Genomic DNA, 18,416 nt, shown 5'->3' on the forward strand with positions numbered 1-18,416 from the left:
TAAAATAATAAAGTTAATAAAATTTGATAATAATAATAATTATCATTAATGACATTTAAAATAATAATAAATTTTTGATAAATTAAAATAATAAAATTAATTGTGATTTGAATGAGGGTAATTTAGAAAATATGAAAAAATTAGAGGAATACAAAAGTAAACATATATTTCATTCACATTCCCAACCCCCGGGAATGAGATTCCCATTCCTTATTCCCAAATTGTGTGGGACCCACACATTTTATTCTCATTCCCAAATTACATTTTGCCAAGTAAATATATGTTTCATTTTTATTCCTTCATTCTCATTCCTCATTCCATGAAGTAAACACACCATTAAAGTAAAACATGACTATGAGGGCAATAATTCGAGTCCTCATAGACTCAAACTCCCTTAATTAAACATAATTATATGGAGATTATTTGTAAAATTTTTCTCCCTTACGAAATACAAGTGGAGTGGAGACACTCCTCCTCCGTGAGGGTTATTTGTCTGGGCACTTACTTCATAGAATTTAAAATGTAATAATATAAGTCTCAGTTTGTATATCTAATTGTAAATATCAGTGTAATAATCTGCTGTTATAACAGTTGTAAATATCTGTGTAATACAGTAACATGATGCTTAATCAGTTAAAAAAAACTAAATTGAAAAAATTATATTCAAATTCAATTTCTTTTACCACTAGAATAAAAGTATATAAATTAAATTTAGCGAGAATTACAGTGAAAACATATTTCATGTGGCAAAGATTATAACAAGCTTAAGACGTATAAATAAAAATGAATTTAAAAGACTATATTTCTCCCCAATGGCATAAAATGTTTTAAAAGTAAATTTAGTAAAACATACTGCTTACTATGAAAATGAATTTATATTTTTCATATTTTTAAATAATTTAATTTTTTTTGGTTGTGATATAAATTAACTTAATTTCAAAAAAATATAGATATAAATTTAAGATTGAACATATTTTATAATACTTGCACATCATTTAGTAGACAAATCATGTACCCATATAGTGAGTGCAATGTTACTCAAATAATTTAATTTAATTTAGAAATATAACTGTCATGCTTAAATTATATAACTATAAGTATAACATAATACAACATTATTCAATATTAGTTGCATTCAAATTGTAATTATCCATGTTATGTACCATTATGAATTTGATTAATGTTTAACAAAAAAATTATTATAGCAAAAAGGATTAAATAAAATAATTAATCTCACTTAAGATAGTATGAATTAATTTGCACAAGAGATTGATTATGAGTTTTATTTAAAAATATCAAATATTAGATGCTTTATATTTTTGTAATATATGAATATTTGTTTTAGAGGGTATACATAAAACATACTAATATTGGCCACTAATAATAACAACAACAACATTTGAGGGGTAATTACGATGTTTGGAATGATAATTATTTGATAGTTGGATAAATATTGTCCTCATTTTAGTAGGTAGGGATTTAAGTCCTTGAATGTGAATCGTGAGATCCTGGAATTGATTTCTTCTAAATATCTGGAAATAAATCGATTTCGTTATATGTTTAGATACTCGGATTCTAATGTAATTAAAAGTTGATAAAATTATTTTGATAGTTTTGTAAGCAAAATATCATTATATTTATTACATAATATTAAAAATAGTGCAATTAATAAATTAAATTTTTTAATTAATATATAATTATTTCCATTTATTATATTTAAATAGTATTCTCATTAGTACATAAGTTACATTTTTTAAGGCAAAATATCATTAAATTTATAATGTAATATTAAGAAAAATAATATAATTATTTTTATTTAAATATATTAGTCCAATTAATTTTATTTAATTATGTTTCTTTTAGGATATAAGTTAAATATATTAACTATATTTTCCATGAATCAAAAGAAAAAGGAAGTATTTTTTTGGTGTAAAGTTGAGGGGGTCTTTGATAATTTACTAGTTTTGAATTGATTATCTTAATATTTCCTAAAATGAGGGAGTTCTATGATAGTTTCTTTTAACATTTGCCGCTTTAAGCGATTAAAAGGAGCGAATCGGTGGCCGGTTACATCCGCATTATTAAAAAAATAATAAAGGCAGCTGCATGACATGCAGCACTGCATTACAGCCCGACCCGGAACTTTTTGCTAGAGCAGCCTTATGAAAGAATATGCTTCACTTTTTGTCAGCAAACAAATCATCAATATATTTGAGATTTGAGAGATTACAGGCATTTCAAATGGTAACCAGGAGATCTCCTTATTCCAATGGTAATACTTGTATTCCACTTGAAACTATGATTTTTTTTATTTCCAGTATTAATTAGAATTTGTGCATGCCTACTTTGGAACATTAACTTCCTGCATAACTTTAGCAGCATCCTCAGAGAAAACAGGATTTATGTAACAACCTGTACCGATTTCGAAACCCCCAACACCGGCTAATTGAGGTACGATTTGTAAAAACCAGTGTATATAGGCTAACTGAGTATCAATGGCTTGAAGTGGAGCTGTCTGGATCATGAAATTGAAAGGCGGGTTATTCAATTGCACAGAAATCTTTCTAAGCGTGAGTTTCAGCAAACCCCCGAGATCAACAGCCTGCAAAATTGTACATAAAACATTGGTGTAAGAATTCAGATTACACAACAGAATGCTGAATATGCCCCCCAAAAAATTGATAAAGGCCCATTTGACATTATATGACATCTGCACACTTAAACTATGCTTCATAAAAATATAACCCCAAAAGCATATGAGGCATAGTTTACGAGCAAGCATTCAAACCACACCATTTAACACAGTGTTCCCAGTATTAGGAGAACCATAAGAACCTATGTCTTGAGTTTACAATTGCATTAAATATCTGACAATCAAACACAAAATCAATTCATTGGTGGAACTACAAAAACAGAGAATCAGAAGCATCGAAACTCACCTTCTCGTTATCTAGCTCATGGAAATGAGAAGAGTGATTTCGGGGAATAATCCATATCTCAAAAGGAAATGTGGCAGCAAAAGGAACAATGGAAATAAAATGTGTAGTAACATCTATTTGAAGGTCCTTGGGTTGAACTTCACAAAGACAGCATTTTCCACTCTGATCGAAATATTCCTTCGTACTGTTAATTCTTGCAGAGATGGTGGGTGGAATGACTGGAAGTGCCAGTAATTGACTGTGAGAATGACTCATTGATGCTCCTGCTGAAGCACCATGGTTCTTGAACACCTGAATGCATAAAACCAACATTAGTTTGAAACACAAACTATTGACAAAAGCAAAGCAACACGCATATGAACATGAAAGCAAACTATCATCTTCACAATCACCAGATATTTAAAAACATAAACTATTGAGAAAAGCAAAGCAACACACATATGAACATGAAAGCAAACTAACTTCTTCACGATCACCAGAGGTTTAAAACCACAAACTATTGACAAAAGTAAAGCAACAAACATATGAACATGAAAGCAAACTAACATCTTCACAATCACCAGAAGTTTAACTGTGCTCAGGTCTAATAGTGTCTAATTATTACTTATATAGCATATAATAAATGTGTGGTATGAATAAAATTGAAAATCAGATATTATAATCAGGTGAAAATTCGATAGTAAAGCATCCCTTTCAAACTTGAAAAATAAGCACATATGACTTTTTCCCTTTGGAACACAGTCCACCTAAACAATTATAAACTGCAAAACTCAAGAATGGCCATGCCCTTCAATTTCCCTTTTAATCAACAATTTTACTTGATCAAATATTTTCCTTACTTGCAGCTGAAATCATACAAGTAGAGGCAGGATGGCCTGAGCACTAATAGGAGAAACATCTATCTTCTTGAGACAAGAAATGTGAAATAGGAAATACGCGGGACCTGGCGAGAGTTTAAACTTGTATGCAACCTATATTACTATGAGGTGTTGGAGGTTGGTGTTATCTTACACGGAACCTCAAAATGATTCCCAGATTGAAAAGAAGTTTTACCAATAAGATTAAAGGAATAAGTAACCATTGCCCAATATGCTATTTATAGCTTGAACTCAAGTTGTGGCCCCAACTTATATATGGTAATTTAGTAAAGGAGTGAAAGGTTAATATTATTATACCACTCTTCTGCTAGAAAACTCAATTACTCGAGGGGTGGAGACATTGGGACATTGGTTAACTAGCGCATCTCTTTGACCATCTAAGTCAACTCCTTGAAGTCTCACCAGTTGCAGCGTAACCAAGTTGTTAGACTCATTACCAAGACAATAAAACACTGGGGGTTTTGCATTATAAATAAACATATAATGGAAATATAGGTTGGGGAGAAATGGGTGAGGGAAATTGCATTTACTCACAACATAAAACTTGTTGGAATTTCAAAACAAAACAAACCATACTTCCATTCCATTTCCGCAAAGCAAAAGAGCAAATCATAAAAGAAGTCACATGCAGTGTAAGAACTTATTAAAATATGTTTGCAAGATAAAGACCATTCTGTAGACCATTGGCGTCATTTAAAGGAAATAAATGGGACGAATCATGGAATCAGCCTGAACCATTAAAACACAGAAACCTACAGACTTCAGCCAGGAACACCATATGATTATCATCAGCAAATCAAAAGATGTCAAAGTTATTGCGGTTTATATATTTCAGATAAGCCTGCATTTGTACTTTACACACACGCACATACAGAAAACAGATACTACTAAACACAAAGGGTATAGTTGTAACTAGAAAACAGATACCACTAAGCACAAAGGGCGTGTTTGTTAACTACTATGCTTCTATTTAATTTTGAATGCCCGCAATTGACGTATACCAATAGCTCATCTGCTGATTCCAGTGTACAACAACTATGGAATAAAAGCTACAACACTCCTACTCAGAATTCGTCAATAAAAACTCATCACTGAGCAATTAAGCTGCAAACATAACGTGAAAGTAAACAAAAATGATAATAATAACAATAGTTAAATTTAAACCTAATTGAGGGTTTAAAAGAAAAAAAAAAGAACCTGTACGTATTTAATCAAATCATACTCTTTAATCTGCTCGATCCTCTTCTTACACGCAAGCAAAACCTCCCCAACTTCTCTCGGCTCCAAATCCTGCAGCTGAACCGAATGAACCGGGGATTCAATCACAACATCGTGAAACCCGAACCCGGTAACAACTCGACCCAAATCACCCGTACACCTCATTTCGGCATCTGGGTCACCATCCTTTTTACACCCAATGTCCCTGCTCAGTGCAGGGTACAGATTCTGAATGACCCGGATCTTCCAATCAGATTTCGGGTCAGGCGGGACCCGGAATATCTCGGGTGCGCACTCGTGCTCGTTGCCTATGCAGAACGGACAAGAGGAACTGGAATTCGGGTTTTGAGGGGATTTCGCTTTGAAGTCAGTGGGTCGTTTAGCTCGAGCGGGTGAGAATATCACCCACCGGTTGTTAACCGGATCTTTCCGGATTTCGGGGCTCCGACTTTGTGTTTGTGTCGATGATGGTGATGCCATTGCTTACGTATGTTGCGTCGTTTTGTGTTGCCTTGATCACGCTGTTAAGTTTTGTATTGTGTAATAGGCTTGATTGGCTAGTGAGAAAGCAAAGGAAAATTTGTAAACTGAGTTTATCGAATCATATCATTTAAAGATCTAAACCCGTTACAGCCCATTAACCCGGCCCGTTTACTTGTAAAATTTTAAAAACAAAAAGCATAAATATTTTAAATTGGCTACTTTACTACTCCATTTGGATTTTGGAGGGGTCCAGTGTCACAAAATATGCTTTGTTCACAAATAATTTAAAATCCATAATTTTAATTACTATTAGATATATTTGAAATAGTTTCTTTAACTGGCCTTTGGAAGAGACAGAAAAGCTTTAAAAATTAATTTAGGCATTCTACCTTCCAACCTTTATTAATATATACACACATACACCTCTATAATTACTGGATGGATATACATAATATATATATATATACACACACATATATATAATTACTGGATGGATATACGTAATAATAATAATAATAATAAGATGTTTAAAATGTATTTTAGGATATGAATTAAAAAATTTGTCAAAAAGTGTTTATTCGCAAAATTTTCATGCAACACAAAGTAAACCCACTTTTTAAACATTTTAATTAAGGAACCTCACCTCTAATGTAAAACTGTAAACTTTTTCATTAACGTTATGAGCAAGTAATATTAGCGTCTCTCTCATTCCTAATCCAATTATCACAATCGATAAATATTTTTCAAGATTCTAACTTAGGTTAATTTCCTTTTATGAATTTCCTAAAAAAAAATTAATTTGATTTGTTAAACAATGAATGCTTAAAATCAAAACTATTTATTTTTCATATAACACATAATATTTTTATCACTAACCAATCATTATAATCATAGTAGAAATTTTACCGATGCCTTATACTTTTCCTTCAATTGTTTCCTAGAGAATCATGAGTTTAGAAACGGTGAAGTAATGAATACAAGAAAAAATATAAAGTATAATTAAAGAAAAATAAATGGTTCACGCCACATTGTGTCTACTTGATGCACCAATTGTATCTACTTGTTGTTTTTTCTTCAAAGCATAAATTGGATTGACTTGACCCAACTATAATTTGGGACAATATCCTCACAATGGTATCTCAATAACACCAACCTTGACACGCAAGATTAATCAATTTTAATATTTTATTGACTATTTTGTTAACTTTTTTAATCATTTAATGGTGTTCCCGCTGTAGGTACAAATTAGATATGCGTGATAAATCAACTATGAATATATCAAGAGCATCTTTAAAAAAAAAAAAAACTATGAATATATCAATAATTTATTAGCTTAATTGATTGACGCCTCCTCTATTCATCTTTGTAGTTGATGATTTGAGTCTACTTACCGTAGGACTTTACTTAATATAATTACAGACAAGTATCATACGCAATATGTGACAATTTTCCCCTAACCCAAATATCACAAATAATAATAATGATAAACTTGCAAACCAACCCTAATTTTGATAAAATTTCATCAAAACACTTTCAGAGTCTACCATCTTTACAATTTACAATTCCTTATCTAATTTTCCATGAGTTAACAAGTTTACAGTCTTATGATATCCCTTTCATACCTTTTTTATGAGTTATTATTGAATTATACATATGCATACAAGTCGTATGAAGTCGTGTATTCATCATCAAACTTTTAACCAAATTTGAAGATTTAGAAAATAAGAAGTACATTTAACTTACATATGATCATATTCATGTGAATCTATATAACTACATAAAAATATAATCAGAAATTATCAATCATATACTTTTGAATTGTCTTGTTATATATATAAAAAAAAAAAACTACAATACTTTTAAATTGCATCATTCATCTACCCTAAATTTACAATATGTATCATTATTAAGTTACAAGAGTAATTTAGATATTTAACATACTAAACAAAAAATAAAAGAGAATTAATTAGCTAGCCACCTTCAGTTTATTTGTTATCATAAATATTATAAAAGTTTGAATATGAACAGTTTTCTACCTTGAGTTTGTAATTTCTATCAACCATCTATCAAAACGTAAACTCCCGTTTACAATTAGTGACATCACAAGGGCAATTTATACATTTAATATGCTAAATACAAAGTAAAATAATAGCTTAAAATTAAAAAAAAAAATTTTTATTACCAATATTCAATTAGATGAACTTAAAACTATTTTTTTCCTTAATTAACAAATATTTTAATTTGTCTTCTTAAGTTATCTTTACAAATTTATATAATCAAACTAAATCCACAAATTACCATAAACCATTATTCACAAACACCCAATCAATCCAATCCTTAAATTCGATTTCATAATTTAAAAATAATTTTTATTTTATTATTTATGGTGTAAAGTAAAAAAAAGCCTTAAATTCAATGATTAAATGGTCATTTTATTTAAATTTTATTAAATACTCTAACGGTGTTAACATTCTGGTTGATTGTTGGTACAAATCATAAACTCATAAACTCAGGATAAAAAACCAAATAAATTCAAACTTTTGTAGTATTTTTAATAACATGATAAACGTAGATATGTGGATGATAATTTCTCTTTGTCTTTTTGTGTTAAATGAGTTTCAAGAGGCAAAATGATCAATTTGCTATAATTTTGTTAATTTCCTAATGAAAACTAACTATTTGATGGATGACTGATATAGATTGTTAATTCAAGGTAGATGAATAATATAAAGTATTGCATTATTTTTTATAACAAGACAATTAAGGGTATATACTTGATAATTTTCTAAATATAATAAAGATGATTTGTTATGATAATTTTTTTTTGAAGAATTATGATATTGAAATAATTGTATAAATGGTTTATAAAAGCCAAAATATTATCATGAAACGTAAAATTATTAACATTGATGATGTAATAAAATGACTTAAAATGTGAAACTTTAATTTATTACATCATAAATTGAAATTAGAACCAATATACCATTTCACACATACGATGATGATAATAGTTTGATGTTATATGTAGCTATACACTTTATGATAAGGTATATGAGATTGTCAATTTTTCTCATATTGAATTCAATAAATATCATTTATTCCTTTACTGGGTAAATAATATTCAATAACTCCTTAGAGCATGATTTGATAGTATTAATGTAATTTGATAGTATTATGCATTACACTTATTTTTAAATACATTTTAAATATTTATTATAAATTAAATGAATCATAATAAATATGAGTTAAAATAAAAAACTTAAGTATTAAAAAAAGAAATATATATTTTAATATGAATAAACGTTAACAATAAAATACTTTTTTTGTATTTTTTATTATTTTAATTTTTTATAATAGATATAAATTTTATATTCTTAAAATAAATTATTAAGTAAATAATGTATATATCCCTCTTTTTTGTTAATTTTTTTTGGTGTTAGGGAGTTTTAGAGATTGTGAAAATAATAAAAATATAAATAGTAAATTTTGGTGAGGAGGAAAACGACAAACTCCCATAAAATAAGTTGCTAGGTCCTTCTTGCAAGTAAAAAGTAGAAAATTAAAAAAATGAGGTTCTTTTGGTTAATACAAGGCCACATTTGCATGTCTCGTGTTCACTTGTGTTTGTGTGTGTGTGTGTATATATATATATATATATAAAATAAAAACAACACCAAACTGAACCAACCAAAACAAAAGCACCCTACGAACCATCATCATCATCATGATTTATCATCATCATCCATCTCAATTCTCATCTACACTTCAAAAGCATTGAAATTCACACATAGAAAAAATAAAATAAAAATACTACTAATTTTTATTTCAAAAGAAAACCAATCCATTGGTTTTCTTTAGTTTTTAAAAACCTAATATATATATTTTTTTTTCAAATTTTAACTTTAAAAGAGAGAGAAATGGACACATCCACATGTAAACAAAACAACAGCACCACCCTCCACCTTCATAATCACCATAGCCATTACACAACACAACACAACAACACATTGACACATTTCATTTTAGACCCATCTCACATTAACACAAACCCATCACAAACATCTTATAAAAATCATCTTTTTCCCTTCTTCCTTCTCTGTTGAACATATATTGATATCTAGTTCAGGCAAAGGAAATAGAGAGAAGAAAAAAAAAAAGACTATTTTTTTTTTAAAAAATTTTGTTTCAGTTTTGTTTGTTTTAGGAATGCGTCGAGTGAAGAGCGATTAGATCGGTTCTGTTTGTTTGATCGTATCTGGGGATCGATCTGCGAGTGCGTTTTTTATTTTTAAAAAAACTTTTCTATCTGTGTTTGTTTTGTTGTGATTGTACTTTCAAGTTTGTTAGTTTGATGATCTTTTTTTTTTTCCTTATTTTTTATGCTGTTGTTTGATGATCGGATTATACATTTTTTGTTTATCACTGATGAATAATCTGAGATGGGTTGTGAAATTTTCTTAAGTTTGAGATTTTTACCTTTTTTTTTCCGTTTGTTTGTTTGGTTTTGGAGATGATTGATAGTTTTGTTGATTGATTGTTTATTTTCATGTTGGAGCTTGTGTATCTGTTTATATATCAGTGTATGGTTGTGTGTGTGCAATTATAGATATTTGTAAATGTATATTTTTGGTTAAAGTTTTCATTTTGGGAGGAGGAATAAAGTGATCTTTCACAAATGGAATGTGCAATTGCATGGATTATTGTATATTATTTGCTACATTCACTTTTTAACTACTGGGTTTTTGTCAAAAATGGTCCAACTTTTAAGTATATTTTGCTAAATATATGTGATTTCTCATGTGCACTGCTTTTTGAGTATGCAATTTTGGTATTCAATAGCAAATGAGTGAATCTTGTGAGCCCTTTTTTGAACTTTATATATGCTGACTGTGTCAGTTACAATGTAAGGATGAAATATGTTGAATGATGTGATTATAGGCATGTTGATGTGGTGGAAGTTTGATTTAAATGATTTTCTATGAATGACAATCAGTTTTGTGCCAGTGACATACTTTTATGATTTGAAAGTCTTGATGAACCTAGTTTATCTACATTTGTATGTTTCACCGATCAGTTTTGATTGTTTTGCATTTTTTCTGTAATATATTTATTTTTGTACTCATCAGATGAATTTGTTTTCTTTGTTGATAAAAGTTCGTTATTTGATTGTAGAATATTCAAAGGGATATATGGGGAAGTAAGTGGTACGTGATTTGCATGGGGTGACGATGCCAGAGTTGAGAAGTGGAGCCCGCAGATCGAAACGCCTTGATGATCTTCAGCCTCCTCCACAACCAGTTGATCAAACTGAAAATTGGTTACTGCCTGCTCAAAACAGGACTAGAAGGAGAGTTGGTGGTGGTAGAGGAAGGGGTAATGCCACAGCTGTAGCCAAACCAGGAATACCCGCAAGGCCAACTGCTGCCGGTAGAGGCCGGGGCATCAGGTTGATCGATTTAGATCCAGAACCTTGTGAGGTTCTTCCTGAGGCTGCTGCTTTGGTGGCTGCTGAACCTGTTTACAATCCGCTAGAGGTTGTAGCAGATAAAGATATTGCAATGGAGGGTGGGAGTGCAGACAAAATATTGGGCGTTGAGGAAGAAGCAAGTGCAACTCCTGTTCCCGAGAGGGTATCATGCATTTGCTTATTACTCTTTTTGGGGCTGTTTATATAATGGAGTAACCGATTAGTTGTATCGATTCTCCTTTTATAGTAACTAGGAAAGCCGTTTTGACTTCTATTATGATCTTTAATTGTTTTTGGTTTTTTAGAAAAGCTAAATCTATGATTTAAGATTTGACCATACTAGTTTGCTGACACGGAGTGTCTATCTTGGGTATATTTATGTTCGCTGTTCAAAAATGACATTGAATTTGTCATGCCACATGAGCTAATGGCTAAATTTGAAATCACCTCTAATTCGATTAGTTACAGTTAAGATGCGTTATATTGTCCAGTTTTTCACTCTTGGGAATCTTATGGTAGGGGTAATGGAAACATGTTTCTATGCTGGGTGCAGGTACAAGTGGGAAATTCTCCTGTATATAAGATCGAAAGAAAGTTAGGTAAGGGTGGTTTTGGCCAAGTTTATGTTGGCAGAAGGGCACATGGTGGCAGTGATAGAATCGGACCGGATGCAATTGAGGTCTGACTGAATACTTCTTGCTTATTCCTACTGATATGATAAGCCAACACTTTTAAATATGATGCTCACAATACTTTTCTTACAGGTTGCCTTGAAATTTGAACACCGAAATAGTAAAGGTTGCAATTATGGCCCTCCTTATGAGTGGCAAGTTTACAAGTGAGTAGACTCTTTTATGTCCAAATTTGCATATTTCTCTTTGTCCAAGTGTTTTAAAATTTCTTGACTTTATTATTTATTCCACTCACTTTTGCCTTTTTTTTTTCCACTCCTTTTTTGGAAATTGAAGTACGTTGAATGGATGTTATGGAATTCCTGGGGTACATTACAAGGGTCGTCAAGGAGATTTTTATATTCTGGTAATGTTTTAGTTGGAGCTCCTCATAATTATATTTCCATGTGTACTTATCTCCTGAAATCAACTTAATAAATGTTTCAGGTCATGGACATGCTTGGTCCTAGTCTTTGGGATGTTTGGAATTCATTAGGACAATCGTAAGATATAGAAACTTGGGCTCTCTCTCTCTGTACACAACGTTCATGCTCAAATGCATGGATGCTTGTCAGTTTTTTGCCTATTGAATTTTATAGTATCTGTGACAGGATGTCACCAAATATGGCGGCCTGCATTGCAGTGGAGGCAATATCAATTCTTGAAAAGCTTCACTTGAAAGGGTAAGCTATTTGATAAATCATTCATTCACTTTTGTGAATACATACTTCCTGCGGTTATAATTCTGACATATTCACAACTAGTTGTTCTTTACAATGCTGTTCTTTCTCTAACTAGGTTTGTTCACGGAGATGTGAAGCCAGAGAATTTTTTACTTGGTCAGCCTGGAACAGCTGATGAGAAGAAGCTATATCTTATTGATCTTGGTCTAGGTATGTCATTCTTCTTGACGCTTTTCATCTCTCTTATTGTATGTTTTCCCTGAAGTTAACCGTTAGCAAATTACAGATGTTCCGTTTCAATCCTTCCCTAAGTTCCACTTCAATCCTTCCCCCCCTCCCCTAAAGATTTCCACTTGCGGGTTTTCTTTTCTGTGATATGCTTTAGCCACGTAGAGGAAATGCTCTTTCTCTTAAATTAATGTGGAAATGCTCTCTCTTAGATTAATGTATTTCTTACATTTATTTTTCAGCGTCTAGGTGGAAAGATGCATCATCTGGTCAGCATGTCGAGTATGATCAACGGCCTGATGTGTTCAGGTGAGTTGGATATTTTAGTTGTTTTCAATATTTTCATAATATAGCTTAATCCATATTGTTTGAAATACCTCTTTTGGCAGGGGAACAATAAGATATGCAAGTGTACATGCTCATTTAGGTCGAACTGGAAGTCGAAGGGATGATCTTGAGTCTTTGGCATACACATTGATATTTCTTATAAAAGGGAGACTACCATGGCAGGGGTATCAGGTGAGTTTGTTTGTTGCTTTTTATTTGTGAATCCCAAGCTTTTAGTAACTATTTTATTTGTTTGATCATCACAGGGAGACAACAAAAGTTTTCTTGTTTGTAAGAAGAAGATGGCCACTTCTCCAGAGTTAATGTGTTGCTTTTGCCCTGCGCCATTCAAACAGTTTCTTGAAGCTGTTACAAATATGAAGTTTGATGAGGAACCTAATTATGCGAAGCTTATATCTTTCTTTGATAGCCTGATTGAACCATGCACATCATTAAGACCAATCAGAATTGATGGAGCTCTTAAGGTGATTGTGATTCTTCAAGCCAACCTTAAGTTTTTTAGAATTTATGACTTCCTAACATTTTTTATTTTTTTTGGCGTGAACAGGTTGGGCAAAAGCGTGGAAGATTGTTAATAAATTTGGAAGAGGATGAGCAACCTAAGAAAAAAGTTCGATTAGGTAGTCCTGCTACCCAGTGGATATCAGTTTACAATGCACGTCGTCCCATGAAGCAGAGGTACATTGCATGGTTTTGTTTAATTTTGATATGTCGCTTTTCTCCTTCTGGTTGTGTAATGGGTTCTCTCGTAATTTATCTTTTTGTTATCTCAGTTTGTGGAGCATTAAACATATGAATGTCTAATTGTGATATTGTTCACAATGGATGTGAGTGACCAAGTTTTTTCCAATCAATTTGCCAGTCATAAATTCTGAATTGAAGAATTTGCAAGCAGTGTTTTATGTGCATTTTGTGTCCAAGATGTTAAGCTCTTGCAGGTTTGAGAATGGTTTCTGTGTTCAGGCTCTGTTCAGAACTGAAGCAATAATTAGAGTGGTTATGAATTTTAAGTGTTATGTTGTTTTCATTTTCCATTTAAAATTGTTCTCTAGTAATTTCAACAACTATTTTGTGCTCCTGAAGAAAACTGAAAGTCATGACCATTTTTGATATTCAGAGTGAATTTTATATGATTGGCTCAAGTTACGTAGGCATTTACCTTTGGAGTAATATTTTCATGAATTGATCAATGATTTGATTTAGTAAATACATAAATGGATGGTGATGTTATTCTTTTGCCACTTAATATGGTATCTGCAGTGCTATTTAACGATGAAGAATTAATTGTACGCCTGTTTCTTTCAATACTGGTTTCTTTCTTCTTTTTTTTTTTCCTTATTTAAATTTATTCTCTTCTTTAAAGAATGCTTTCATTGGTAGAAATTTCCTAGTTACAGTATATTTTATATTGTTCCTTTTCAATTATCTAATTATTTTCTCTTGTCTGGAGTTTCTTATCGATATCATTAAATAAAATGTTTGTTTCTGCCATTCCAATTTTCTGGTTCAAAGATCATGTTTGGATTCAGTGGATCCAATTTAATTTTCCATAGATTACATCACTTCATTATTTCCCTTATTCGTGGACATTTTCCTGTTTTGACTAGATTTAGTGGTCAATACTTAATGCTACCGGTGTATTACTCTTTGTGTTAGCTTAGTGACAGTGAAGATCTTGCATTTAGTATTCCTACATTGATAAGCCTCTCATTTCTTTTGTTGGTTGCTTGCTGTCTTAAGATCCAAAGATAGTAATCTGATCGAGAAAGTTACACATGAGATATCATAATAATTAGTGAGGCCAGCCTATTTTACTATGTATCCACAAATAAAGACCACTTAAATAGAAATTTAATTCTGATTCTGGAAGTATTTGTTTCATTTATTTTCCTTGCTCACAGTAATTGCTTTTGAGATGCCATGACATTTGTCTTGTCCCTTGTGCAAAAAATTTCATATAGAAGCATAAGTCAAGTTATGACTGACGACTATTCAAATCACGTTTCTTTAAATGGGGAAAGTATTTGCTAAATTATTGTTAGAAAGTATCAGTTGTGTCTTTAAATGTTTGCTGAGTGTAACTACTTTAAGGCCCAACCCACTAGTGATACTCCTTCATCTTTCTTGACGTAATCATGAACTTTTGTTGGCATGTAGCTAAGCTTTTAGTGTGTTCTTGTTAGTATGTACTGGAATGGTTTGAGGTAATAACAATGTAAATTTGAACATAGCAATACATAGAAGGGGTAATTTGCAGTTATAAACCTTCAGTAGCACTTGTTTGAGAACTTGAACACAACTGCAATAGCATATAATGTCTCAAATTGTATGTCTGGCTATACATACATACATACATACATATATATATATATATATATATATATATATATATATATTTTTTTTCCCCCATCTGTAAAACAGAAAGACACAGTGGGTCTTACATTGACTGGGGAAATTTTTATTTAATTATAAAAGGCTTTTAACTTTTAAAATGAATTTTAATTAAGTTATAATTTGTAAACTCTTGAAATAGAACACGGATCTTTCTGAGGTTGATTGGTCATATGTGCATTATATGGGAGTGACATCAGCTTGAAAACTTAACGTGGACTGGGATGACATAGCATGCATCTAATAATGATCTTTGGTATCATGTTATAATTTTCGTGCGACAAATTTGATGTGATCTTAGTTTCTTGCTTCTGCCTAGCATTAAATAAACCTTCTTTTTGGACATGTAGATATCACTACAATGTTTCAGATGCAAGGCTGCGTCAGCATGTAGACAAAGGTAATGAAGATGGGTTATATATCAGCTGTGTAGCCTCTGCATCCAATCTCTGGGCTTTAATCATGGATGCTGGAACGGGTTTCACCCACCAGGTTTATGAATTGTCAGCCATCTTCCTGCACAAGGTTGTTATTCAAAACCATTAATTTTCTATAACGTTCTGCAAGGCCTATATTTTCTACTTGAAATATTGACTGCTTCTGTTATTGTTTGTTATCAGGATTGGATTATGGAACAATGGGAAAAGAATTATTATATCAGCTCAATAGCTGGTTCAACTAATGGGAGTTCTTTGGTTGTTATGTCCAAAGGTTGGCAATCCCAAAGTTGCTCATGAATATTACTAGTTTCGTGCTACTATTATGATAAATATTTTGCTAAGCTAATATTTGGTGCGATTAAATTATTGAGAGAGCATATGCAATCCCAAATTTGATCATGAATTTTCTGTAATCTTTAGGAACTCCCTACACCCAACAGTCCTACAAAGTGAGTGAATCATTTCCTTTTAAGTGGATAAATAAGAAGTGGAAAGAAGGTTTTCATGTCACATCCATGACAACTGCTGGCAATCGCTGGGGTGTGGTAATGTCCAGGAACTCTGGATATTCTGAACAGGTAAATTTCCGGTAATTAGCTAAAGTGTGTGTAAGTTCTGTCGCAACCCCATGACTAAATTGCTGAACTTCCCTCTTCTATTTCATTTTCTAATACAAGGTGGTAGAGCTGGATTTTTTGTACCCTAGTGAAGGAATACATCGGAGATGGGAGAGTGGTTATAGGATAACATCCATGGCTGCTACTGCTGATCAAGCAGCCTTTATACTTAGCGTCCCAAGACGCAAAATGGTGGATGAAACGCAAGAAACTCTGCGTACTTCTGCCTTCCCAAGCACTCATGTAAAGGTGGGTAATTTTGTTTTTTCCACCCCATTCCTCAGGCATATTGGTTAAAGTCTAAATATCCTTTTAAGCTGCTCTTCTTGGCGTAAAAAAATATACGGTTTTTTAGCATTGTCCAATCAGGTGTCATATTTAAACTTGCATGTTACAAGCTCTTGGGTTTTTTCTTGATTTCTGCTAGCACTTTGGGTGTTATTCTGGAGGGTATGGAACTCAATACCTGCAGATTCTAGTGCCTATAGCATTTTTTACAAAACGAAAATAAATGTTACAGTTGTTATATCGTTTGTGTATCCTCTCTCCCTTCCTAATAGCAAATATTCATTTGCTAATTTACTTTAATATTTGCCTTTTGCAGGAAAAATGGTCAAAAAATCTCTATATTGCATCAATTTGTTATGGGCGGACAGTTTGCTAATATTGGCGTGTATTCTGTTGTATCCCCAAAAGTGGAAGTTCAAATTTTGAAAGCTGAGTGGGTAGTTTCATTGCGAGAGTGGGTGGGTAGCTTTCTGCTGCAGGAGGTTAAAAGAAAATATAGGATTCTCTTACAGAATCCTAGTATTTCAATGTAAAAAGGAAAGAAAAATATTAAAAAGAAAAAGAATTAACAGAATTGACAGTTGAAAAGCACGTGTCCTGAGCCAGCATGAGCTAGTGGGCATCAGTTTGTTTGAAAATATACATATGCAATAGTTTCCTGGCTATTGAAGCCAAGTTATGCTTCGGAATTGTTGTTGTGCCTTAAATTATCACAAATGTAGAATAAGTAAATTGTAGTATAGTTTGCACCCGTTGCTTCTCATCATTTTCTTTATTGCAGAGTTTCATCGATCCCCTTCCCCATAAAACCGAAGTTGTATGCTCGTATGCACCCATTTTGAGTTAATATTTTTGTGTTCATTTTGTCTTTGGTTTCAGTGTTGCCAGCTGTTAGTGACCCTCTTAAAGTTGTAAACCTTATCGAATGTTAACAGCAGCTCTAAGTTTCAGGTCTTGGCAAACAGTGCAACAGCTTGATTCACAATGAACAAGTAACTCTTTGTTACCTAACTCTTGTCACCAAGTGTTGTTTCACTCATCATGATGCTTCCGCCATAGAATCTGGTTTGTTTAGTTCGAGTAAGAATTCTTTTGCCCCTGGACCATTTCACTCATCATTACTCCTTCCCACCAGCATAATAATTCTTCGAAGCTTATTCAATCAACACCTCTAATCAACTTAACCAATGAAGCTGCCCAAGGCTCAAAGGTGGAGCTCTAAGAACTCTGAAAACGTGGCCAACTTGAGCTAACTCCTTGGAACTCTACTGGTATTTTGAATTTTGATTAGCACTTGTCTTTTTTGCCCCGATGATAAAACAAAAGGGCAACACCGCTGGAGTTCGGGCTGGAGTTCAAAATTCTGGTACTTGGAGACTCAGCTGATAACAGTTCTGCAGACATTTTGCTTGAAGGATTGGAACTTGGAAACATGGAGTTTACTTTCGGATTGCTGTCAATATGGAAATGCTAAGATGCCCTTCTCGCGGTTATCTCAAGAATATAGTTAAGATAAAGGATCAAAAGTTGATAGCTACTAAAATACAATTATTAATATTTTTAGGAATAAGAGTAGAACAAGAGTGATTCAAACAAGTTAAAATAAAATTTACATTTTGAATGACCGAATTCGGGATTAACAAATTAACAACTTCAGGTTTGGACAACTGGGTAAGTGGTTCAGTAACAATGAACGAGTACTTGTTCAGGTTTTTCCAAGTATGATGTCACTTCATATGATGAATTCCTGAAAAACCTACACGCA

The 18,416-nt window shown here is 32.2% G+C and overlaps 2 protein-coding genes across 4 annotated transcripts; one reads left to right on the forward strand and one right to left on the reverse strand.

The window, feature by feature from the left end:
- Nucleotides 1–2,160: 2,160 nt before the first annotated feature.
- LOC102618808 (ADP-glucose phosphorylase) lies at nucleotides 2,161–5,644 on the reverse strand. Of its 2 annotated transcripts, none has more exons than XM_052438777.1 (3): nucleotides 5,021–5,644; nucleotides 2,940–3,230; nucleotides 2,161–2,602 (listed from the first exon to the last, which is right to left on the reverse strand). In XM_052438777.1, the coding sequence occupies exons 1-3, from the start codon at nucleotides 5,513–5,515 to the stop codon at nucleotides 2,342–2,344; spliced, it is 1,047 nt and encodes a 348-aa protein (XP_052294737.1). In that variant the 5' UTR covers nucleotides 5,516–5,644; the 3' UTR covers nucleotides 2,161–2,341. The 2 variants fall into 2 exon arrangements, with proteins under 2 accessions (XP_052294737.1, XP_006479103.2); XM_006479040.4 differs by having other exon boundaries at nucleotides 5,015–5,639.
- A 3,791-nt stretch (nucleotides 5,645–9,435) lies between these two features.
- Nucleotides 9,436–17,417, forward strand: LOC102619111 (hypothetical protein). Of its 2 annotated transcripts, none has more exons than XM_006479041.4 (17): nucleotides 9,436–9,791; nucleotides 10,691–11,148; nucleotides 11,539–11,664; nucleotides 11,750–11,823; nucleotides 11,954–12,023; nucleotides 12,104–12,159; nucleotides 12,256–12,339; nucleotides 12,455–12,549; nucleotides 12,810–12,876; nucleotides 12,957–13,086; nucleotides 13,161–13,379; nucleotides 13,463–13,593; nucleotides 15,657–15,831; nucleotides 15,927–16,017; nucleotides 16,167–16,324; nucleotides 16,424–16,612; nucleotides 16,968–17,417. In XM_006479041.4, the coding sequence occupies exons 2-17, from the start codon at nucleotides 10,747–10,749 to the stop codon at nucleotides 17,025–17,027; spliced, it is 2,127 nt and encodes a 708-aa protein (XP_006479104.2). In that variant the 5' UTR covers nucleotides 9,436–9,791; nucleotides 10,691–10,746; the 3' UTR covers nucleotides 17,028–17,417. The 2 variants fall into 2 exon arrangements, with proteins under 2 accessions (XP_006479104.2, XP_006479105.2); XM_006479042.4 differs by having other exon boundaries at nucleotides 9,437–9,791; nucleotides 12,268–12,339.
- Nucleotides 17,418–18,416: the final 999 nt, after the last annotated feature.

Source organism: Citrus sinensis, chromosome 3 (assembly GCF_022201045.2).
Source record: "Citrus sinensis cultivar Valencia sweet orange chromosome 3, DVS_A1.0, whole genome shotgun sequence".
Taxonomy (NCBI): Eukaryota; Viridiplantae; Streptophyta; class Magnoliopsida; order Sapindales; family Rutaceae; genus Citrus; species Citrus sinensis.